This window comes from Amblyomma mixtum, chromosome 9, assembly GCF_055824585.1.
Source record: "Amblyomma mixtum isolate Tamu chromosome 9, ASM5582458v1, whole genome shotgun sequence".
Taxonomy (NCBI): Eukaryota; Metazoa; Arthropoda; class Arachnida; order Ixodida; family Ixodidae; genus Amblyomma; species Amblyomma mixtum.
This window is the reverse complement of record NC_143020.1, coordinates 29,429,492-29,455,306: the sequence shown is the minus strand read 5'-3', so window position 1 is coordinate 29,455,306 and position 25,815 is coordinate 29,429,492. Positions and strand designations below refer to the sequence as shown.

At 45.3% G+C, this 25,815-nt stretch overlaps 1 protein-coding gene across 1 annotated transcript; it reads left to right on the top strand.

Moving 5' to 3' along the window:
• Window positions 1–395: 395 nt before the first annotated feature.
• Window positions 396–22,668, top strand: LOC149328632 (monocarboxylate transporter 12-like). Its single transcript, XM_089560929.1, has 4 exons — window positions 396–650; window positions 17,617–17,760; window positions 19,414–20,418; window positions 22,360–22,668. The coding sequence occupies exons 1-4, from the start codon at window positions 470–472 to the stop codon at window positions 22,515–22,517; spliced, it is 1,488 nt and encodes a 495-aa protein (XP_089417055.1). The 5' UTR covers window positions 396–469; the 3' UTR covers window positions 22,518–22,668.
• Window positions 22,669–25,815: the final 3,147 nt, after the last annotated feature.

Sequence of the window (25,815 nt, the reverse complement as noted above, 5' to 3'; positions counted from 1 at the left end):
AGAAAAACATTTTTGTAATGCCTTTTAAAAGAAAAAAAGCCTTTAAAACACGCTTTTGTAATGCTTTTTGTAATGCCTTTGTAATGTTTTTTTATTCAATAGCCCTTGAAACACGCTTACGAAACGCATCTTCAAATCGTCAATTTACGATAACCTCTCCTAGCCTGGTATTCTTGGGCTGGCCTATACAGCACGCGTCTAACCTTCCTAGAGGAGGAGAATGGCCGCCCTCAGGGCGCTTGAGCAAACAGAGCGATATCTTTTCACGGCCGTACACCTTGTATATAGATATGGACCTTGCCAGGAGAAGGAGAGGAGATAGCGGCCCTCTTTCCCAGCGCGACAAAAAAAAATACAGACCTCGGACTGCGTTCTTTATCCCCAAGGGTCGCAGAGCGCCTGCGGTTGAATGGCCTATGCATAGTCAGAGTCGGCGGAAAAGAGCATTCGCTGTCCGCCTAATTTCACCATGCGTTGCTGTGGAAGAGGATGGCTTGTGGTTGCAGCTTGCTGCTGTATCAACGCATTCACGCTTGCCATAGTTCGATCAGGAGCCGTTGTTTACGTTGGCATAGCCAGCGCTTTCGGCGTGTCGAAAGAGGATGCTTCTTGGCCACTTACCTTGGCAACTGTCTTCAACCTGGCGGGAGGTGAGTTGGCCGCCAATGTGCGCCACTCGGTTCATTGTTGCCATATGTATTCGTCAATCTTTGAAACTATAGGCGGAAAAGTGAGTCAGGTGTAGCTAGCATGTCAAATAGGGCCCAGCTGACTGCGATATATGATTCCGAATATATTCTCGAAGTGCTTGGGCTTGTGTGATTCTCTCTGAATGTGAATGTGAATGTCCACATTCAGTGTCCCGTTACCTTTTGGAAAATATGCTTTCCAACAGTGGGCTGAGCAGACATTTTAGTAAAGCTGAAGTTAGAGTTTTAAAAAGAATACGTCTTGGAGATTTTAGGCCGGGTAACGAAGAGACGTGCTCAAATATAGTTTTACAGTCTTATCCTTGTTAGATGCATTAAGCAGGGTTCATGATATTTCTACGCACAGTACGTCATCCACTAAATGTGATTCGGTCGTCTTGCGAGGTAGGGGTATGTTAGACAATTGACGAGAGTTGTAAAAGATGTGAAGATAGCTAACAGCAACCCAGCTTATATCACCAAAATATACCGGGTAATTCCTCTTAGACGCTTCGCAATTTTAAAAAATTAGCTCCTTTGAGTTTCTTAAAAGCGCTTTGTTCGGCACAGCGTTTCGAAGGCGTATTGCCCTGGAATGCAGCTAAGACGTGCTACTAGGTGAGGTGAGGCGAAGAAACTTTTATCTCTGCCATAAGAAGACCCGTGCCCCTCCGGGTCCGCACGCAGGCGTCCGGGGAGGGGCAGCGTCGCAGCTGGAAGACTAGCAACGATATAGTCGCGCAGCTTCTGCTGCCAGGCGGGTAGCGTATCGTTGTATGCTAAGGTCGGCACTTGTGAGTATGGTCTCCTATTCCTCTGCATTATTAATTCTGCCATGTCCTCGGGCATCTTCATATTATGTGTTCGAGTGAAGAGGTATGCCCGCAGAGCTCGCAGGCCTCCGCATCCTCCCTTGTGTCACCTCCTGTCCAGCTCCTCCAGAGAGGGGATGCGAAGTTTCTAGCCTGAAGTCTCCTTCAGTCATAGATCTCAGCCGAGCTAAGCGATCTATCTGGAAGAGGACAGATTCTTTTGCTCTTTTTGTGTCTGTGATGCTATTAAAAGTGTTAGTTTCCTCTTTAGTGCTGAATTCGTATGAGGTGTCCACGGGCCCCCGGGGTAAAGAGGAGCGGGCGAGCCTGTGGGCGGCCTCGTTTCCAACCAGAACAGAGTGGGCTGGGGTCCAGATTGTTAGAAAACTGTGGGCTGGGATGAAGTCTTTTAAATATTTAGCCGCCATTTCGTGGATGCGTTCCTTGCTGCAATTTCTAATTGCGGCTTTGCAGTCGCTTACTGCATATTTCGTACCTGGCTGAGTTAGAGCGATCGCTATCACAACTTCCTCCACCACAACCGGCTTTAAGTCTAGGTTTCTTACAACGCCTAACGTTCTGCCTGTGTCTCTGACGGCTACGGAGACGGTGTCTCTTAGCTTGCCTACTGGGGCATCAGTCTAGGCCACGGTTCCGAATGGAATCTTGCCTAGCTTTGCAGCCAGCTGTGCGACCCTGCTTTTCCTTCTGCCTGTGTCGTGGATGGGATGCATGTTTCTGGGTATGGGAGCGATAACGAGATGCTCTCATATTTCCCTTGCCAGATCAGTTCTAGAGTTCGCTGTGTTATCTAGGACGATTACCCATTTCGCTAGGTCTAGGTATTTCCTTTCTGCGGGTGCGGATGTTAGCCTTTTGATTTGCGATTTTCTAACCGGTTAGCTAAGTTCTCTCCAACTGTTATGCAGGCCTATTTTCTCCAGTACATCATTGGACGTGGAAATGGGCAGCCGCAGCGCTCCTTTGACAATACTAGATGGCCGCTTAGCTAAAATTACCTAGCATATTTAAATTATTAATGTTAGTTTCATTATTTAGTAAGATGCTTGTAGTCCACCGTATGTAATCACCATATCAGATTTTTGAATTCTATGAAAGCAGTTACCCTTGGCGTTGTTACTGAACAAGTTTTGCCTACATTGCGCCAAATCACGCTCGCTTTCGTAAAACTTGCAGGCAAAGTAACCCCTCCAGTGCACGCACGTCCAGAACGCAAAGATTTGTTGAGCTGTAGCTCCGAAAGTAAATGCGCTTTCTAAATTCTAAAACTAGATATGGATATTATTTATTGTCATCTGCACGCCTCTCAACCCATAGGAGAGTAACGGTTATGCGAGTTAAAAGTTGACTATTCAATATTAGCCCACCAGCCAAATAGTTAGCGAGTACAGAGTGGATAATGATTCGCGGCAGTGCTGACAATTCTGTGCTGAAAAAACTCTTCTAGCTCAAAAAGTCTTCTTTTTTTAATTGCGCAACAGCTTAGGTGAAACAGCTGGTGTGTCAATTAGAGTTCGGACATGGTCACAAAGCAAAGCGTAAGGGTCGTTCTCATACAGCTATGAAGACATCTTAACGAAAGGAAGGGGAGCTTCTTTGCCGTTTCTTACGTTATTCCCTCGTGCGAATTACTAACAACGTCGCCATCATCATCACCAGCATTAGCCTGGCTATGCCCACTGCAGGACAAAGTCATCTCCTGCATCTCTACAATTAACCCTGCCCTGTGCCAACTGCGGTCGCCTTAACCCCGCAAACTTAATCATCTCATCCGCTCAACTAACCCTCTGCCTCCCGCGTCTACACGTCCCTTCTCTTAGAATCCCGCCTGTTACTCTTGACGAGCATCAGTTATCTTCCCTATGCTATATGTGCTGGCCACGACTATGTCTTCTTTCTTTCGACTACGGTGCCATTAGCCCGGGCTTCATCTCTGACCCGCTTCACCATCTTCCTGCTTCTTAACGTTACATCTGTCATTTTCCTTTCCACAACTCGCTGCATTGTCCGCAATAAAAGTTGAACTTTTCGTTGGCCTCCACGTTTCCGTCCCATAGGTGAGTATCGGTAAGATGCAGGTTTTGTGCACTTTTCTCTTGATGAATATTGGTAAACTGCCATTCATAATCTGAGAACTCCCCCTCCCCTTCACGGCCGTCCTTTATTCCTCTATTTAATGCACTCTCCATGCCCGCAACTGTGGTCATTACCTGTTCAAAGGAGACGTATTTCCTTACAACTTCCAGTTCATCCCTACCAATTCTGAACTGCTATTCCTTCTGGGACTGTCGAACATTAGTTTGGTTTTCTGCATATAACTTTTTAAACACATCGTTCTGGTCTGCCTGTTCATTTAATTCACCTCGCTTTTCAGTTCTTCCCTTGAGTGAATTCGCAAGGAAGTGTCATCAGCGAATCCCACGTTATCAAGGTATTCTTCTTTAGGTCTTATCCCCTGAGTACCTCACGTAAACAGGCGGTGAATAGATAGGTGAGACCGCGTTCGAGGGCCTGACACCGTTTCTTAATGCAATTTTATTGCTTATTTTATACGGGAATATGGAAGATGTGGAAGCGTTAGAGATATTTCTTGTATATTTAAAAAAAAAGGCTCAACTACACCTTTATTCCGCAATGCCTGCATGACAGCTGAAGTTTAGGCTGAGTCAAATGCTGTCTCGTAAACTATTATATAGGGGTTGGTTATACTCTGGGTATTTCTCTATTACCTTATTGATAGTGTGCATGTGGTCTATTGTCGAAGCCTTTACGAAAGCCTGCCTGGTCATTTGGTTGGTAGAAGTGTAAAGTTATCCTTACTATATTTGATATTACCTTAGTAAACACCACACAGGCAACGGAGAGTAAGCTGATCGGTGCGTTTCTTCGAAATCCTTGACATCGGCTTTCTTATGGATTACAATGAAGTTAGCGTTCTTCAAAGCTTCCAGTACACTCGAGGTCGTAAGGCATTGCCGATATAGGAGGCTTTGTTTTCCTATCAGAACCTCATCGATGTCCATCTTCTGTTGCCAATGTCCTAACAGATCTCCTGTTACCTGATCCCCAGCAATTGCTTTCCCCTTTTTCACTCGTAGTAAAGCCTTTATTCCTTCCCCTTTCAGCAATGGGGGATATCCTAATGCTGTGCGCGACTGCCGCTTTCATTACCATCCTGATTGCATTGGCTTCTGTATTGATTTGTGCGGCATTATTCGGCTACTTATCGATATTATCGAACTATCTTTTTGATATTGATGAAGGCATTGCCATCATGTCTATTAAAGCTGGCATGTTATTTTCGCCAATCCATAGTTTCCTCTTGACCGCTTTTTGAATACTAAGGTTCTTTCGAGCGCCCCCAATTTACTTGCGTGCGGCCTCGGGGGTGTTCATGTCTCGGGGACCAGAGCCGCCAAAGCGCTCCCTCATCACAATAGGATTTGGTCAACTTAGGGCAGTTCTTGGAAGCAACATGTTATATGAATACTAGCACCTGCATAGGCGTCCGGAGGGGGGGGCAAGGGGGGGCGGTTGCACCCCCCTGGAAAATCACTCACTCGAACCGTGAGTGATGGCCGCACACCAGGGGCGGTGGTGCGCTCAGTCAAAAGGGTAAAAGCAGCCCCGCATGGTCACATCTGCGAAATGCCGCGTCCGGGCGTGCGTCGTTCCGCCGTTTTCAAACCACGCCATCGTTAGCTCTACTGAAGGGCGACCTGTTCCAGACATACAGCGGCACCGGCGAGCATGTGTTTCGAGCCGCCTTGAGATGGGTGTCTGTTTCTTTGATCTCTAGAGAGATAGCGACACGGAGGCAGACAGTGCACGGGGCATCTTGTTTTCGCCTATGTCGTTACGCCGGTCACCGATGAATTCTTAAGGAGGGAAGGACAAATCAGCCGTGTCCACCCCCGCTTTGTCGGGCTGCTCAGGGGCAAGCGGGCGATGAGTTGGCGCCGCCGCCGCTCGCTGTCTCCTCCGATCCACGTGTAGCGCAGTTCGATAGAAGCGCCGCTTTCAGAATCTCCGGCAAAGGGGATTAGCTGCTTTTGTTCACGGCGACGCAGTCTCCCGAGGCGCCCCCACACCAGCGTTCTTTGCGTCTTCTGTGAAAACCAGCGCCTTTGGTCAACGCAGCCCGATGGCGCCTGCCTGGCTCGCCTGTCACCTCTGGCTGGGCCTCAAATCACAACAGCGCCCATGTACTGTGCGTGTCAGTGCATGGTAAAGAGACCCAGGTGGTCGACATTACCCGGAACTCTGTACTACTCCATCCCTCATAGCCTGAGTCGTTTTGGGGCTCTGAACCCCATAAAAACACAAAAACAAATTTTCCGACCGGAGTGGCGAGTGTCCCTTCCCCTCGGAAGTTGCGCGGCGTTCCTTTCACCCCCAAAGTGCGCATTCGGGGATACTGCGGCAAGTAAGCCCTCGCACGTGTGCGCGCCTCTGTGTTTGTGCTTGGGTGTTTTTAGTGGCCGGTTGTCAGCGAAGCTGAGAACAACCAAGACAGCGGACGAGAAAACGACGAGCGGCGAGCAGTGTGTGTGGGGTTGCTCGACTGTGCGGATGCGCAAGCAAGATGGAGCGAGGTGTATGAAGCTGCGAGCGTGCATTTATCTTGTAAATAAGTTTTCGTTCTATATATAGTCATCTTTTGTTTTCAACGTACGCGTTCAACAGTTTTTCCAATCAATGTGTATGATGAGTGTGCACCGAGAGCGTGTAATGAAGCACAGAAGTGAATTTATCACACGTGTAATAACGCAATTCGCCCAGAAAAATCCGAGGCGCCTACAGTTGCTGTTCAAGGAAGACTGACTGAGTGACTGTAGTTGCGTGTTTGCGAACATATTGTGCTGTGTGCTGGTCATCAATCCGGGTGAGTCGAGAACCCGTATGCAGGAAGACTGAGCACTCTTCTCCACGAAGTGATATAGCATCTTTTTGCATTTTTTATTAATTTTAGTTGTTTCTTCGTTGATAAACTCCAATGTACCTCTCCTAGCCGCGCTTTAATTTGCTGTTTGTAATTTTTCTTTCATGTGTGCATTTTGTTTAATTTTTATTTATATATAAATAAATAAATTTACTCCGCAAATAGCGCCGTTTTGCTACGAACATACCCCCCCCCCCCCCCCCCGGGGCACCAACGGGGCCCCCCCCCCTGCAAAAAATTCTGCGGACGCCCTTGAGCACCAGTCTTGGTTTATATTTTCAAAAGTTGACCATTGCGTATCTTATTGTATGCACTCTCAAGGCGTAACTTGTGGTCTTTTTAAAACTGTCCATGTCGTTCAATGCGAAGTGAAGCACGCCTGAAGCTGCGCTTAATAAAACTTCAGACAATCATTGCACTGATGTATATTTTAACTTCTACCGTCCAATACGGTGAAGATTTAACAAAATCAGCAATATTCTGTGCTAAAAAAAAACCGCTAAACTGGTAAAAAAAACACAAGACTAAATTATTAGTAAAGGCACGCTTGCTGTCTGAAAAGAAGTGCAGCCTAGCAGTTTGACATTACTGTCTACACTATAAGCGATTATTAATATTTAGCGAGGGTGTTTTATGTTCATCCGTTAGCTTCAGTGCAGTCATATTGAAAAAGATTATAGTGCTTCGCCAACTCTGCGTCAATATTTCATTTCCATGCCTATAAGAGCGGCTGCTATATATGTGGTCACGTGACATTAAGAATGAATTAATATGTTTCTTAGCTTCCGAAGAAGGAAAGCGAAATACCTAAACATTACGCAACATACTATCGGAGACAAAAGTGGTATACTCCACGCGGCGGGAGCCAGAGCAACGAAAAACTGCGGTGCAACGCCATCTACAGGCTGCATCTGGGATCAAGACAGCCAATGCGTGACCTAGGCATGTCGTTTGGCTTAGTTCTTTCAGTGTTGAGTGTTTCAGCTCGCCAAAATGCCGCAGCTTTCCGTTGCTCCGGCTCCCACCGCGTAGAGTGTAACACTTTTGTCCCCGATAGTACATTGGAGCAATTATAACCGGCGGCAAAATAAATCGGGGCGCGCTAAAGGAGGCCAAAGTAAGATAAAACTGTGTCGCCGCGCAGACTGACGTTGCAGTTGCGGGGTCGAGATATCGCAGGTGCGCATGCGCGTCCTTTCATCTTCACAGCCTTGCGTTTTCCTCGCTTGCAGAGTACGAGCTTATTAGATGCAGCGTTTGATGCTGGAGGCCGCTTTCTTTATTCAGTAAAGCATGCGCTGCTCGCTTTGTACCGATTAGATAACATACCAGACGTGTCTCGGCTACAAACGGGTGCCGAAGACCGGATTTCTTCCTTTGTTAGCATTCTTGTTTTGGGTTAGAAATATAGTGGGATGTTCAAATATGAACAAGCACATTGAAAAACAAAAGGCATTAGGTAAGCAAAACAATGGACGTACCCATGGACGTAGTGAGGCTGCTACTGCTGCAGGCGAATATGAATAGAATGATGATGAACCATTCAAAAATATTGGGATGAAATCGGTAGTGATTATCACCTATATAGCTGCCCTAGTTGTATACAGTTGACCAAGTTGTCCCGTTGGAGCACGTAGAAGTGTTGAGGCTTGGCCGTGGCATTCGTCGCAAGGAGGAAATGACTACATAAGCCTTTCCCCTGCTAGGGTGATATTTTCTCACAGGTGAGCTAAATGTAATCATAATATCAGCCACTGCCGCTACTTGATTTTTTGAGCGCGTTTGTAAGGTGCAGATGAGTTTTGTATGGATAAATCGTTTGCTTCATATAATTACACTCAGTCACGGGGTGCGCCAAAATATAGAGCTTTTTACAGTTCCCCCGTTTTTCAGGTCGCCAGTTTTCAGTTCGCAACCTCAGGCGGCGGGACGCGGCGATGCAGTTTCGTGTGATTTTGGTTTCCTCTCGCGTGCCCCGACTTACTTTGCCGCCGGTTGTACATGTTATATCAACACGCTCTGAAATAATGTAAAGCATACGTGTCACGTTTTAGTCCCAATCCCCCACAATATCTGAACTAAGCTCCTAAAGCTAAGGCTACCTACTCCTTTATTCTGCTTCATACACTAGTAGTTCAGTTTATTATTTATGGGGGTTTAACGTCCCAAAGCGACTCAGCCTATGGGAGACGCCGTAGTGAAAGTCTCCAGAAATTTCGACCACTTGAGGTTCTCTAAAGTGCGCTGACATCGCACAGTACATGGGGCGCCAGATTTCAGCCTCCATCGAAATTCGACTGCGGTGGCCGGGATGGAGCCGCCATCTTTCGGGTAAGCAGCCGAGTGCCCAAAACACTGAGCCCCCGCGGCTACACATGCACTAGTAGTGCTTAGTATTAATTTTTTTTACACTATGTCCAGTAACATTTCTTTAGTGCCTAATAGACGATCGCCGATAATGGACATGAGATTTATTGCAAAGCTGGCATGAAAAAGCAATGACCCTTCTTATCAAAGCGGAACGGACGTAGGAAAGAGAATAGAAAAGATGAAAGAACATTAGTCGCCTATCAGAAGTAAAAAAAAATAAAATCTCTCTACATATCAAGACCTAATTCCACACATTTAATGCAACAGAAAGTCCACGGAGTCCATTTTTACGCGCTTATACAGAAGCGTATGTATTACAATGCTAGCAGCATTGAGAACGCTGCTTTTATTTCATATTTTTTTCATTAATAGGACAAATACAGAATAACGGCCTATGGGGCAAGCTTGTGACGGATGAAATTAACGACGGCGCAACGACAACGGCACACGGCTGGCTGGCTGTCAAATGTTCTGTCATTTGGGGAATCTTACAGGACATCATTAAAATGTTAAAAGCATGAGAAAAAACGATAGAAATCTGGGATCGAGACGGCCGCAAGTGGTGCTCTATATGCACCGAGTGGTGAACGGACTGAAGGAGGCCGCAAGCGCGTACAAAGTGCCTGTCCTATTCTCCGTGACCAGAGAGCTAAGCGGGTGATGCTCGCGGATTGGACAAAAGAAGAAAGCCCGGTGTGAAAAGAGACATGGCAGGCATTTTCTTTGCTGTGCCGTCGTCGTGGTGTGCGAGGTGGCAGTGAGGTTTGGAAGGGCCCAGATAGGCCAGACGGGTCGGTGCATCTACGACAGGGGATGGGAGCTTTAGAAATCGCTAGTGAACAGGTGGGGTTGAATTGCTGCCCGAATGTAAAGAATGCAAGTGTGAGCCAGAGCTTCGCAGCATGAGGATCCTACGCAAGAGTGGCTATCAGGTGACGAATGAAACACTTGAGGCCTTTTTGATTAAAAAGTAGGGAAGAGCATGCGTTAGCGGCGCCTCTGTAGCCCTTTGAATAAATGAACTTTCCTATCTTTAATGTTTTTATGCAGGCATGTACCGCTAGAAATTCCTTCCTTTTATGTCTAGAGTTAGGTGCTCTAAATAGTGGATGTTGTATGTTCTTTTGTGGTGGATTTTGTTGGGTTTTGTTTTTGGTTTTTGATGTTTTTGGTTGATTTTGCTACAAATGCTCGACACTGCTCCGGCTAACAAAATTTTCTATTCGCCTCTTTGGTTTCGGACAGCATTTACCAGAAGTCAGCACTTTAAGCGCAGCGTTTAAGAATGGTTCTGCGATAACGTGTACTGTCTTGTTTTCATGCTGATTTCCTGTCACTGCTTGGGTTCGGAGCGGTAATGCGCGGTGTCGTATGCTTCATCTGAGCATTATAAGTATGCCTCCTTTCTTCCTAACAAGCATTTGATAGTATGCGCATCTCTTGTCCTTTTCTTGTGCCGTTGTCGTTTCACCGCCGTTCATATATACAGGTACAGAGCGCATTATGTTCGGCTTTCCACCGCAGCATCAGTGCACTCGTTCCGAGGAAAAAGGAGCCAAAAAAAAAGACAATGAATAAGTTTCTTTGGCTTGGCACCATCTATCATGTGAGGTGTAAGTGTTTTCAACGAGCTTGAAGGTACAGCCTCGTTCTTTTTTTGGTTTCACAAAAGAGTGATGCTTCATGATGGTTCTGCTCGCGTTCAGGAGCTCGTTCACAGTCGGCGGAGGACTGGTTCATAGCAGACCGACATACACCGTGCAAAACATGCGTCACTGCTTGCTCTAACATATAGTTACGTTTTTCGTTATGTACAGCCACCCTGATTTTTAACAATATAGCGCGAGCGTCGACCGAACTGCTGGTCAGCGCCTTATAACGGTGATAAGCGTGCAACAGGGCGAGAGTTCGCGCACGCGCACGAAGGCAGAGCGTCGTCTGCTACGCTGTTCCGAGCACGAGGACACACGCCCTGCCAGAATATCAGTTCGCAAGATCCTGCCGAGTCGTAGAGCGCATGCGCATGATTAATATGTGACACTTTCTTTCCTTTTATTTTTTCTTATCGTAACTTTCCATCGCCAGGCAGGTCTCCAGTAATAGGCAAAAAAGAGAGAGAGAAAGAAACACGTCTCATGCAGACTCGCATATTAATCATGCGCATGCGCTCTACGAGTTCGCGGGATCTTGCGAACTGATATTGTGGCAGGGCGTGTGTCCTCGTGCTCGGAACAGCGTAGCAGATGACGCTCTGCCATCGTGCGTGTGCGCGAACTCTCGCCTTGTTGCACGCTTATCGCCGCTATAAGGCGCTAACCAGCAGTTCGGTCGACGCTCGCGCTATATTATTAAAAATCAGGGAGGCTGTACTGTATTATGTATATAGGGTTATGTATGTACTGTACTGAATATGACGTCAAAGCAGCGCTGCGCCGCTGCTGGCAACCTGCTCCCAAGCAGATGTAAAGCCATGCAATCCGCGGCAGCGTGCGCTCTGACGTCACACCAGCAGCGTCTATGATGTCGTTATAGCCACTCGTAGTCGCAGCTATGTGATGCCAGCTGCGCCGGAGCAGCTTGGTACCCTCGTTCCATCTGGCATGGAGGTGTGCATAGTATTCTCGCATGGAACATAAAGCGCATACTGGCGTAGCTGGCACCTGTAGAATGGACACAGCAAGGTGAAATGACGCTGTGTTGCGCATTTCTTGCATTCATAAAAGTAAAGACAACACTTGAAATTTTCTCAGTGATGAGAATTACCGAAGAGAAATATTCCAACGAAATTCGGATTCAGTTTGTTTTAATGTCTCTTACTGTGTACCTTATTTGAAAGACAAAGATTTGAGGTTAAAGATGAAAGTAACAAAAGTGGAGCCGCTGATTGGTCAGAATGTTAGATCGCAACTTAGGGCAATTAGGGAAGCTGGTAAGGGCTCGGAAATTGGGGAAGCCATGCAAAAAGAAACCGGCGATCAATACCTCAGGTTAGGGACAGAAAACACTTCCCGATATTCATTAGAATTCGAAACACATCAGCCGTTGGATTTTTTTTTTTAGCGGAAAACGGTTATAGGAAGATAACCTGCGATAGATTCAGTAAGCTGTGCCCAGCAGCACAGCAGGTAGGCCAAAAAAGTTTTTGACCTTGCTCTATAAAGGTGCATTTCACTGCTGTACTTGTTAACAAAGTTATGCACTAACTTGAGTACTGAGTCAATGGAGGCTGTGCATCTATTCTTACATCATATGAACCTCTTCCGCGGCGGAATTTAGTGAGCAGACCCTAGTCACAGCTGACATGACGTCAGAGGCAAGGAGCAGAACGTGGTATATAGGCATTATGAGGGTTTAACGTCCTGAAGCGGCTCAGGCTATATGAGGGACGCGACGCCATAGTGAAGAGCCCCGGAAATTTCGACCCCCTGGGGTTCTTTAACGTGCACTGACATCGCACAGTACACGGGCCCCCAAAATTTCGCCTCCATCGAAATTCGACCGCCGCGGCAGGGAGTGAACCAACATCTTTCGGGTCAGCAGCCGAGCGCAGCAACTACTGAGCCATCAAATTAAAATGAGATGTCGCAGACGTTTAAAATGAAAAAAATAAATAAAAATAATGCTGTAGAGGGAATCAAGACTGGCAGCTGAACCGCTTTTAGCGGAAAATTCCGTGTCCAGCGATCAAAACTGTTCCTAGCTGTTAGAGAAATTTTCTTGCTCGCACCTTTCTATGCACTGTCCCGTATCATCTGCTGAGCAAGCGGCAACTGCAATCGTGCACTACGGCTTATCTCGCGCAGAGTGATGCCGCCTGGATGACGCAATATTCTCGGGACTAAGCGCAAGTGCCATAATCCTGGCACTTATGGGCCCGTCGTTTGCTTAAATGACCGTTCTTACGTGCTCGTAAACCGCACTATGAAGCTGTAGAGAAGTATGGCCTAGGTATCTTTATGGCAATTCCGAAAATGCATATGCACTGCAGCCGTACAGCTCGCACACAAAAAAATGCATCTCTGGCGTACCAGCTTCTGCTTCACCGGAGAAGTAATAACGATATCTCTAAGGCATTCATGCTGCCCCTTCACTCTGGGCCTGCACTTACCATCATAGGTGAGTTTAGTAGCCCAGGCTCACCCAGGTTCTATTGTGTCCGGCCCGCAAGTGATTGGGAGAGTCAAGATGAGAATTACAATGGTGTGGACGCCAGAACCGCTAAGGCTGCACAAAACTCCTTGGAAACGCGCCGATGAAATAGCGCTTTCTACAAGAGTACCGACAGCCATTTCAGATGGAAAAGCTGTGATCGTGAATATTGCACATCTTACAGGATACTGGTGCGCATCGAGTGAGCATTGATGCCTTTAATAAATGTAACTCTGTCTCCACATATACAGAGTGATCTTTTCAGTATGGAACCTGCAAAACATTGAACCCGCGCGGACCAAAAAGAAAGGCCCAACCATGTGTACCTGACACCCGGTTCTTCAAAACTACAAAACATTCTTTTGTCTCAGTTTGGTGAGGATAGGCTGCGCTTATTTGTCGCAACTGGCAGCTGCGCATTGCGGCCTGTTGAAAAGAAATATATAATACCATGGTTTACTTCATTCCTTGTTGCTGGAGCCGCCGCGGTGGCTCAGTGGCTATGGTGCTCGGCTACTGACCCGAAAGACGTGGGTTCGATCCCGGCCGCGGCGGCTGGAATTTCTTTGGAGGAGAAATTCTAGAGGCCCGTGTACTGCGCGATGTCAGTGCACGTTAAAGAATCCCAGGTGGTCGAAATTTCCGGAGCCCTCCACTACGGCGTCTCTCATAGCCTTAGTCGCTTTGGGACGTTAAACCCCATAAACCAAACCATCCTTGTTGCTGGAGGAGAGCGCCTACGAGGAATGGACTGCCTGGCACTCATCATTTGGCTAAGTGTCCCCGATACTTCAACACTATTACATAAAGTCGTAAACAAAAGGGAAGGAAATAAAACTGCGCATACTTGCTTACCACTAACTAGTAAAAATCACACTAGTTCACATATTGAAGCACGGAATACTTGTTTATGGGGTTTCTCACCTGCCGTCCGCTTCTGTTCCAACAAGCCCTTTTCTGACGCAAGACAGCCTTGCGGCGGGGCTGCCACTGACCTCATACGACATCTTGCGATTCAAGAAATCGAGTGCTATTGCAGTTGAGGTCTTCTCGCACGATTTTCGCGCGCTGCTATACCGCGGGTCACCCCCTTGTTAGTTTGTTTCTCAGCAGTAAGTGCGTTCATTCTGCACACGCCATGCATTTGTGGAAGGAGGAGTGCCGTGTGCAAAATTACGGACAAATGTGGAGTTTCGAGGACTAAAGTTGTCTTTGCTCCCCCCCCCCAAGCCACTTTTTTGTGAACCGCCGTTATCGCTCGCATTTCTCTGCTATCGCCATCAGGTAACGACGCTGCAGAGTATACACAATTAACCTTCCTGCCGCTCCTTCCTCCGCTCTCATCATACAATCCATCTTGTATTTTAGCCCTCCTCCTCCTTTCCCTCAGTTACCGCGCTCCGGCTACGCCTGCTACTACTGCTGAAGCAAGGAGCGGCCCTCTAACAGCTGTTGTCACAAAGGGCAAATTCTGTATTGCCTCAACTTCATGTGTAACAAAGTAGGTTTGAACGCGATAACCAGGTGAAGACGCGAAGTTGATAAACAGCTCGATGCACGTCGAATGTTACGCTTAGAATCTGCTCACCGGTGCCGGTTTGTGTCTCCGAGAAGGTTTCCAAATATTTCGAACGTTCTTTCGAAGGTTCTTGGCTGAACTGTGATTCATTCATAGCGGCAGTAATTCATGGTCGACGAACGATGCGTACGTCTACCCGTATAAAAATCCTCAGTTAATCGCATTAAGTCTGTTTGCAATTATGTGAACTTCAAGCAATTTCCACCTGTTTCATAGAGATCGATGTAGAGAAATTAACAGGAAACCGTCGAACCCTGTTTTTGACGTGGGCAATGATGCATTTTGGTTTTCAGTAATGCAACACAGAAGGAGGGAGGACACTCATATACAGTCTTACAGATTGCGATATCAGAAAGCCAATGCAAGTGATCATAAGCAACGTATTACGACTTTCCTCAGTGAAGGGTAGATCCTATGGAAAACACTCATGCCACACAAATGTCTTTAATCTTTGGGTTTTTTGATAAAAACGTTCGAACGCAGTTATGCGGGAAATAAAAGGCAATAATGTTGAAATTATAATTTCACCTCAGTGAACTTCATCTTTATGAGTTGTCTTGCAGTGCAGGTTTAGTTAGGAGAGCTGGAAATGCTCTTCACATCAAGAAGTGCCCTGTAAGCCTTAATATGGCAGCACCTCTTCGATGTATGCACCAACAGATAGTTACTCTGCACAAAGCTTGTGTATATTGAATTTGTCAATCTGCCTAACTGCAGACCAAGGGAATTAAGCAGGCAGGCGATAAAGAATTTGTATGCACTAGTTGGCAGGTACTCCAGGGCGAGGTACAGCCGCGAATCAATGATCAACATCATCATCAGCCTGACTGCGCCCACTACAGGGCAAAGGACCCTCCTATATGTCTAATTATTCTTGTCCTTTGCCAGCTGCGCCACCATACGGCCGCAAACTTATTCTCATCCACTAACCTAACTTTCTGCCCCTTCCTGTTACGCTTGCCTTCTGTTGTTATTCATTCCGTTACTCTTAAGTACTATCGGTTATCTTGACTTCGCATTTGACTCCGCACCCAATGCCATTCGTAATTTTGATCTCAATTAGGATGCCATTAACTCGAAATTGTTCCCTGAACCACTCTGTCCTCTTCCTGTGCCTGAACGATACACGCATCATTTTCCTTTCCGTAGCTCACTGCGTGTCCATAGCTTCGGTTGAACCTTTTTTATTAGCCGCGACGTTTCTAGCCTATTGGTGAGCAGCAGTAAGATACTGCTATTATCTACTTGCTTTATGAATGTTGGTAAACTGCCATTCATGATCTGAGTGAGCATGCAAAATGCGCTTTACATCTTTCTTAATTTTTCAATTATTTCACTCTCATAATCTGGATCCGCGGTCACTACCTGTCCTAAGCAGACGCAATCTCTTACTACTTCCAGCACCTCGCTACCAAACGTAAACTTCTTTTTCCTTACTCCACTGTTGAACATTACTCTGATTTTTCTTATTAATTTTAGACCCCTTCTTCTGCTCTGCCTCCATAACTCATTCATCGGGCTTTGCTGTTCATCTCCAGAGCTACAACAGCGCCAATGCCATCAGCGAATCACAAATGATGGGGTAAATGGGACCGAATGGCAATAAATTGAAAAATCGTACCGCAGCCGTGGCCTAACGGTTTCAGCATCCACCTCTCACGCGGAAAGTAAGGGGTTCGATCTTAAGTTCCACTGGGTAACTACTGGTGATACATCGGGAACCAGCTTTGTCCTGGCCTCGTTCTCGGCTCACGTACGCTTGATTTTTTCTTATTTCAGAAAGAAATATCAAAAGAGGGTGGTGACAGCAGCTGCCATAACTTCGTGTATAGAAAACAAAGAATTCATGGAATTTTATTGTTCTTCCTAGCTTCGCGGGAACAATCAAGATGCTATTTGAAAAACAGAAATGAAAATGAAAATTGGTTCTTGAGGAAAGGAAATGGTACAGTAACTGTTTCAGATATCTCCGTGAACACCCGCACCGTGCCGTAAGGGAAGAAATAAAAGAGGCATTGAAAGAAGACAGCAAGAACGATGCCGTAGAAAAATTCAAGACAGCACACGGGCGCCTTTTGCGTTTCGCCTCCATCAAAACACGGCCGCTGCAACCGAGTTCGAACCCGAACTACTTAGCCACCGCGACAGACACAGCCCACGACTGAGTTTTATTCATGTATGCTTAGTCAGAGAACCAAGCTGCTATCTTAAGGCATAAAATGAATATACAGCAGCGACAGCGTATTAGCATTGTGAGGCCGAGTTCTTACAGGACTGCTGTATAACACGCCAACCGCACCTTACCGCCTTTAGACAGCGCTGCAGAAGCAAGTCTTGTCGAGATAAAGGAGAGACGGCAGGCTCGAGGTCAGGCTCTTATCCAAGATAGTCTGCCTATTCCCCTTACACTTGTCCTTTGTCCTTGTGAATCAGTGTGCAGCGATAAAAATTGTTGCAAAAGCAAGAAATGGGTCGCTATGCGGTGCCTTGAATGGCTCATAACATTTTGATGCCCCCTTGTATGAAGGCCTTGAATGTTAAGCCCGCAAAAAAAGACACACACAATGGGTTTGCTAACAAGCCCTTTCTATCACTGAAGCCACCATTCTGCACTTGATTACTACACCTCTGTTTTGTTTTTCTCCGTTAATACCTATCCCATTTCAAAGTTGGTTTTGTTGAAGATGAACGTGAAAAATACGGTGAACGCGTTAAAGAAGTGGAAAGACTATTATGTGACATAAATAAATGGCTCATTATTTCTGGCTTTCGCCTTCATAGTTTTTTGCCAACTCTAAGACGTTGAAAATGCCTATAAAGACAACACAAAAATTTCAAATATTATGCATAAATTCGTCAAAGGTAAGTCTGACTGCTTTGAGGTTTCGACATTTGTGCTAAACGTCAAGTCAGAGCCACTGCGAAGCTTGATGAGCTACCAAAAAAAAAGCGTTGCGTTTAGCTAAACTTCGACTCCTGCTTTGTTTTTTGTTTTTTCTACGCATTTTGGCGAATACTTGTGCTCGGGATTTTTTCTCTCCCGCTTCTCCCCAGGTCCCGTGTCCGGAATTCTAGCTCAGTATTTCAAATTATCATCGTTGCTCCTCGCCGGTTGTCTCTTGGCGTCGCTGTCCATATGCGCCAGCTACTTCGCAAATGGCGTGCCCTTCCTCATCATCACCCTCGGTGTCTTCTACGGTGAGATTCAGCCGTTTTCACTCAAAATGGACGACGACTGAAGTGACAAAATGGACGAGGCACGACGGCAGTCTGTCACAAGGGACTTTCCAAAGCATTGCAAACGGATGCATCTGTTAAAATGGTACAAATTAATTGATGTATCGAGCCCACTCTCACGAGATTCCTAATTAAAATTTTGAAATTCTTCTACACCCTAACTTGTAATCTTTCGAAAACAGAGATATGCAACCATAATAAATAGGAGTGGAAAGAAATCGATAATAAATAATCAGCCTTAGGTACCGAACAGAATCACGAATAAGGAAGAGCAGCTGCATATATTTCTTACATGGTGCCCAATTTCTCAGCGTCAACTCATGAACTTTGGGGAACGTTAGACCAGTAAGTTATATTGCTGCAGTACTCACTTTAGCCAGTTAAGCCCCATCTTACCCTAGACATTTAACAAGAATAAAGTAAGTAAATTGTCAGTGCTACAAAGCTCACGATAAACTGAATAAAAATACCTCAGGTTTAAGCAACATATCTTTATATACAACATTGACGCATTACTCGCCGTCGCAAGAAAAAACACTCGCAAAAAATCTCACGCTATCATATATAAAAGGCAAGCATTCTAGAAAACCAAGAAAGTGTCTTGAGATTCCCAGCTCAGATCTTTGCTCAACAATATCTCCAGTCCGCTAAGCAAGAAGAAATGTCTTAGTGTAGAAGAACCCTCACTTAGTAACTTCGCATAGAAGTATTGTTTTCTTAGTTGTAGTATCTTTACCCCCTCTGCAGAGGTTGTTCTGATGATCTTTTACTGCAATCGCTGCTTATCTGGTTGAGCATAGTAGTAATGTTAATAACGTAATCATACGAGACTGCAATTTGACCGCCAACAAAAATATATAGTAAAGAATATGCAAGAGTGCTTTGCACAATATTTTATAATATGCAAGTTCCTAATGTCACTTGTGAAGGGGGAATGATGATGCCGTTGCGTATGTGCTGCTTATTCGAGCTTTATTCTGTCTTTTACTGTCGGCATGTACGCGCGTCACTAGCAGAATGTGGCGGTGAGGCTGACTGGAGCGAGTGGCTCTTAGTACGCGCAATTCCAGTATTATAGGGGAGAAAAATACCCAGGAGGCGCTATAAGCCATATTGGCGCAGTATGCTATGCTTGCCAGCGACAGCCTCGCTTTACTGCCATATTACAGCACCCGCGTCTTAAATTCACCTCCCCAGTGTGCGATGTAGAGAAGGCAACAACAACCTTCTGTTAGCACACTTATCATTTTCGGTGACTTTTTTTTCTTATACTGCTGACCGCTGTAGCCTGCTCTGTTAATTGTTTTCGTAGGTATCAATAATGTTTTATGTATTATCTGCTTGCTTCTGAAATATGAGAGTAAAACAAAGTACATTCTATGCCGTCTGTCCTACACAAACGCTTCTGGCATACGACACACGTGTTTGATTACCTCATGCCTTCTATCAAAGTTAGAAATACTGGATTCCTTATGTTTGTTATCTTCTACACACGCACTCTAGCACGACTGAAACAAAATTCGTCAGAATTTTTCCTTGTTGACATAAACTCTACTTGCTATAAGGAAAATAATCCACTGCCAAAATTTCAACGACTCGCTCTCTCTGGTCCAGGTTCCGGGCTGTCGCTGCTGACTCTGGGCTACGTGGCGGTCAACCAGAGCGTGTCCACAAACAAAGCGCTTGCGTCGGGCATCACCATCGGTGGTTCAGTCGTCGGAGGAATTATCTTCCCACCAGTAGTGCAGTGTTTATTCGACGCTTACGGCACCAGAGGCGGCCTACTTGTCTTCGGCGCACTGATGCTTAACTCAATGGCAGCTGCTTTTCTTACGAGAGGACCATTGCGCGAAGTTGGTCGAAATGTGAAGAAAACCATATCAAATGGAATAACTCCGCGTCTCGCGGACTCTACAAACAAAATGATATGCGACGCTGGCGCTGAAGACAAGCTACATGGAGATAACGTCGCCGACAGCTGCAATGGCAGCTGCTGGCACCATCACGAAGGAACTAGAGAACACGCCGCAGAGACCTCGTCGTCAGGTTATGGCGGATGTAAAACTGCGTCCGCGTGTCATGTAGCACCCGGGACACCCAGCATTCATCCAGAGAGCGACGTGCATTGGAAATCTCCAGAAAGCAAACTGGCTCGCTGGCTATCATTTTTAAAGAATCCGAGGTTCTACATCGTTGCCTACTCCCTTGGACAAATATGGTTCTTAAACACGACGCTGCTGACAGTCGTGGTTGACTTTGCTTTGGAGCGGGGTATTCCAAAGTGGGACGCCGTTTCGCTCGTCTCCTTCATAACGGCCCCCGACCTGCTGTCCAGATTCGTCTCCGGAGTGATTACGGACAAGGGCATTCTTAGGAAGAGCACCATGATGTTCTTGTGCCTAGCTGCATATGCTTGCGCCCATACTGCGACTCCGTACGTTTCATCGTTTGCAGCTATAGCCACCCTCTCGGCAATTTCCGGCTGTTGCAACGGAATCGCCGTGACACACATTTTTGTCGTCTGCGGAGAGCTCGTCCCACGGTCGACTTTCAGCCTGTGCATGGGGGCCGCTAACTTTGTGGCTGCATTTGCACTGCTCGAAAGACCTCTAATGATTGGTAAGTATGCGACGCTTAGGCGCCATATTACGCCCTGATGTTTGTTTTTGTAAAAAATAAACTACTGCGAAATCTAGAACTAAGCGTCTGCGGCTATAAATAGGAGGAGTCAGTATTTCTTACTGCTTAACCGTCTACGCTTCTTCAGTAGGAAACATAAGATCAAGTGCTTCGATCCAATAGGAAATTAAAAAAAAAGATTGGCCAGACTCAGGTAATTGAGGCACGATATATCAATCATAACTCTGATGTGAGGAGTTTTGGGTGCAGATTAACTAACTGCTCCCAATTGCTACTAATTTATGGCCCCAGTTGGGGCATGTTAAAAGCTTCTTAAAAATGTGGACAACATCGAAATTGGATGCTATATAAAAGGAACTTTCTAACTATTGTTACAAGTTTTATTAAACGTATATTTAAGCACATTTTCATGTGAAAATCCGTTGGGATATTTTCTGAGCCTATGAATAGTGTGATGCTCGAATGAAAGCCCGAGTGGATAAATTTTCCTGTGTAAATAAAGTTCATAGGAAACAATTGCGGCAGAGGTTCAAAGACATACTCATAGAAGCGTTAGTCAACGATCAATCGCTGAAATGGTGAAGCAGTCTTCCGCCTACTATATGAGGTTTGTGGAATATTAACGCGCACAGATTGTCTATACTTTCAGCAATAAACGCATTGCTTCTTAAGCAACTTTTTTCCACGCTATTAATTATGGCCGTTTGTCTTCGTATATATCATAAAAAACGCGTAGACAAGCAGGCTATATCTCAAGTGTCGGTGACATCTAAAATGCGAACGTCCCTTTTCTACGCACATTATTTAGTTCTTTTAGTACAGATGACTAAGCATGAAAATTTCAAATCTGGCTTGCAATTCGGCAATGTCATATGTAATGTCACATTTCTGCCAGAAGAGCGATAATGTGGGCTGTTTGATATATAAGGAGGAAAAAAAAGAGATTTTTGAGGATGTGACCGAGAATGACTGACAAGCGCAGGTTTCTGTCTCGTTCTCAGTCCTCTCATCAAAAAGCGGTGCTTGCTTTCCGTCAACAGATTTGTAAGCGCGAAGCATGTGACCGTACTGCACTTGCCGGGACTTCTGTACGGGCTCAACAGCGCACCGCATTAAAATGTTGTTAGATTGTTTTTTTTTGCGCTTATGAACCTTTACTGAAAAAATCTGTCAACGAAGGCTACTTTAGCGCGGTTTGAATCTCTGACAGGCTGTCATTTACTTCCAGCTCGGTGAAGATGGTTGAACCCTTGTTATTGCATCTCTTAGCTCTTTGTTTTGCTTTTGTTCCTAGTGTTGTAATTTGGTGCCTTGGGATTATGCAACAACCATTATTTATTGGTCTTGAAACTTTTGCCTCAAGGGGAATTTTTTTCTCCAATTTTTCACTTTTTTTCATCCTTTGGATGTTCTTGCTCTAGATTCATATTCGAAGCATTCGTTAGGCCTGGCCAATGATTGTGCTCTCCCTGTAGCATAAGCGCCCAACTGGCACTAATTATAGTGCAAGTTTTAAGATATAGCTTTGTGGATTTTACTTCGCTTCTTTTCTTCAATGTGTTTTTTTTTAAATTGATTAGTAAACTTTACACATCTGGTTTAGTTTGGTTTGGTTTGCTTTATAAGGTTTAACGTCCCAAAGCGACTCAGGCTATGAGGGATGCAGTAGTGAAGGGGCTCCCGAAATTTCGTCCACCTGGTGTTCTTTAACACGCACCAACATCGCAAAGTACATCGGCCTTTAAACTTTCGAACCCGCGTCTTTCGGGTTAGCAGCCATGTGCGATAACCACTGAGCCACCGCTGCGGCTAAACTTCATACTTCTACTGAATTATCAAATCCGATCACGTGCATAAACTCTCGTAATTTTGGATATCCTTGTCTCACACGAGTGTCGGTTCTTCTGCATTATTTTGCAGGTTACTGTAAAGATAAACTTGGCAGCTATGACGGACTGTTCTACTTTATGGCTGGCGTTTCCGGCACCACCGCTGCCCTGTGGCTATTCGTGCGCCTCCAAGAAACAAGACAAAAGGACCATAGGCAACATGTAGATGCACTAGCTGCAAGATCGTGATGTTAAGTGTGTATGCTGTACATATAGCCCTATCTCTGCATGGATATTTTTTCGCGTCATGTGCAAAGTGTACATCTCTACACTTGGTATGTTTAGGACGTCATTCACCTGAATAAACCGCGAGAAGATAAATAAACTGTATTTCATTTAACTCGCCTGATATTTACAATCTCCTCCCGCCACGCGCAGGAGATTCTATTTCAATGCACTCCATGTTCATATTTATAACGAGCTCCTCATTCCCCTTCCCTTATTTGCTTAATTCCATAGTAAAGTGGTTTGTATCAATTATTTTTTACCGTATCAAGTGCTGCAACAGCAGTAGGTATTGCGCAAAAAAGCAGAGTTACGGACTGCTAAAGCAGCAAGTCAAACTGGAGACACTAGAGGAGCCCTGAACTTAAAAATTTCTAAAGCACGAACAGACAATGTAAAATAGGCAGCAGTTATTGTTTAATGTTCACCTTAGCGGTGCCACAGAGCAGCAAAGTAAATATACATAGCTGCTTACTTTTGGAGATTTTTATAAGCACATTCGTTTGAAAGAAGAACCTTCTAAACAATTTGTTACGTTGCCATTAGTGAGAAGAATGTAAAGAGCCCGCTGAACGTTAGATCAGTGACGGCTAGCCTGAATCAATCAGCTGTAAAGAAAATACTCCCCAAAGCCCTCCCAGCATATCAGGCCTACGTGTTACCATCACCTTTGGTCAGTATGATGACATGTCATCCTCTTACTACAGTATAATGCAATGATAACGCCTACACCAAAACTTTTTATGCTGCGTTTATGCTTCAGCAACATTCACAGCTGAAGTTTGGTGGAACCGCCTACATGGTTCAGGGCGGGTGGCGCAATTGCGAATGTGATTGGCAAGGTATGTTCTTTTTCTGCGCCTGCGTGGTTGTGTCCAGGTAACCGCCCGCTGTGAAGCTTCTGCGTTTCTGCCGTACTTTTTTTTTTAATTTCTTATGACACCTGCGAAAACATGTCGCAGCTCCCCCCTCCGATTGCAACCCCCGATCACTCGATCGCACAAAAGAGCTAGCGAGGTCACATGACAAGACGTGAGTGTAGCCGTAGTAAAAAATTAGTCAGGAAGCACGAGGCAGATGCAAGAGCTGGTCACGTGAATTATGGTTGCACCATCGCCAGCACCGGCGCCACTAAACCTCAACTCAACCAATAACAGCTGCTTTGTAAACGACTGTAAGTACTGCGCCCCAAATACGTGTATCCTACACAGAACATATCGTAGGGACCTAAGTTTTCTGCACTTGCTTTGTGTTTGAAAACAGGGCAATACTCTTTGCATCAAAAATGGCAAACACCAGAATTTTATTCCTGACTTTAGCAATAACTGATTCTTCAAAGCATTTCTTAAGTTTATAAACCCGAGGGAGCGGCTAGAAACGTTAGCTCTACAAATCTGAGATGCATTTGATGGCTGAGGTTAGTTGTGTATTACTAAGAAGAAAGCGCATGAAATACGAAATTCTTGCCATCGAACCACGCCTGCTATTTTATATTCGCATCCTGAACCTGGTAGAATGTCTGAACGCAATATATGTCATAGTTTACCCAGACTTGCGCGGATGCGCGGACTTTGACTGCGAACAAGTGACAGAAAACGTCCCCTTTACTCCTGTGCCTAAAAAAGGACGCTGGAAAACAACGCAAAATTAGACGTTCTAAAATCTACAGCAGTTCTGGCAGCCGCGGACGTCTGGCAATTTCCAAAGGAAGCGTTCACTTAAATATGATAGATGAGAAACCCACTAAAATAAACCCATTTTTAAACAGCTACCAAGTGTCCTTAGTCGTCAGTGCGGCACGCAGCTATTTTCTATCCGCCAATTATTTCTGAAGCATGAAGTGTTTTTTTTTATGAACTCCTTAGCTTAGCTTCTTTAAGAAAAATACCTAACTTTTAACAGGGAGGCAATAAGAATTTCAACGACAGCTAGCGACTGTGCCTGGAAGCGTATGTGATGCAATGTAACCGAAGCTTTTTTATCCGTTCCTTCATAACCATTATATAAGGTGGCTTTCCAGCGTTGCGGATACAGCGAGTGGACAGGAGTCTGCCTAGTGAGATGGGAAACGCTTGACAGCACGAGTGAGGCCATTGTGGTTTTCATTCTTGCTAATGATCTTGCGGAGTTGTCATGGTGTCATGTGCAACGTCACTTTGCAGGTTACAATGCCGATAGTAAAGGCCGCATGAACGGAGAAATATGTCCAATAATACGTAAAAAAAGCTCATTCGGCCGTAAAGCTGACAGTTGAGCAAGTTGGCACAACACTGCACGTGGAACAGCGCAAAAGAGACGAAAGACGAAGAGTAGACAACACGGGCGAGCTCTTATTAACAGCTAAAAAATTTTGAAAAAGGAAGGGAGAATATACAATAAGTCTACAACCAGAAGCGCATGCGCTTCCCCGACATGATACAGAATGCGTTAGGGATGGGAATCCCGATACATAGTTTCACACTCATGGATAAGAATAGAAGGAGTGTTCACGTGTACGCCGCTTTTCTTGTGAATATGATACGCCTCGAAGATTTCTCTCGTTAACTAGTCTTTATAGCTGTACAGAACTTCAGTTTTACTGAAGAGTCTAATGCATGTATTTTACTCCAAGAAAAACAGTAATAAAATGTGTCAAATGAAACAAGAGTTGCAGTTTGCACGATATTCTGATCATGTGGTTTATGACATTCCTTTCGCTTGCGGCCCTGACTATGTAGGGCAAACCAGGAAATGCTTGAACACGCGACTGCGCCAGCACAACGCATGTTTTAAAGCACCGTTTCTTCCAACCTTGCTTTACACTACAGAGATTGTTGTGGTAATAATTCCACTTCTTCGATTAAAATGCACGGACCCTTCTTTTTTAATAAAATCAAAGATCTGTGTAGCAATAAATATCAGTAGACAGGAGAAATCCGCGGGGCATTTCACATTCACAAGAAAAGCGACACGTGTGTAAGCAATCCTTCTGTTCGTACACATGGTTGTGAAAATCGGCATCTGAATTCGCATCAGTAACGCGTTCTGTATCATGTTGGGGAAGCATATGCGCTCCTAACTATGGTATGAGTGTATATTATTCATATCCCTTTTAATCAACTTTCAGTTGTTAGTAAGCGTTCATCCGTGTGGTTCTCTCTTCCTCTCTCGTCCATTTTGCACTGTTTCACTTGCAGCCCAAATGAGAGATGTTGCGTGCTAACCACACGGAGGGTGTTACCGTAGAGGGAGTAGGGTATGGTGACAGTAAAGAATTGCGCAA

Bases quoted from the DNA above. Each gene is read 5' to 3' on its own strand.
- LOC149328632 (XM_089560929.1), top strand. From the start codon at position 470: ATGCGTTGCTGTGGAAGAGGATGGCTTGTGGTTGCAGCTTGCTGCTGT. The intron at 17,761-19,413 runs GTGAGATTCAGC...TCTCTGGTCCAG, and splicing joins CACCCTCGGTGTCTTCTACG to GTTCCGGGCTGTCGCTGCTG. The intron at 20,419-22,359 runs GTAAGTATGCGA...ATTATTTTGCAG, and splicing joins CGAAAGACCTCTAATGATTG to GTTACTGTAAAGATAAACTT.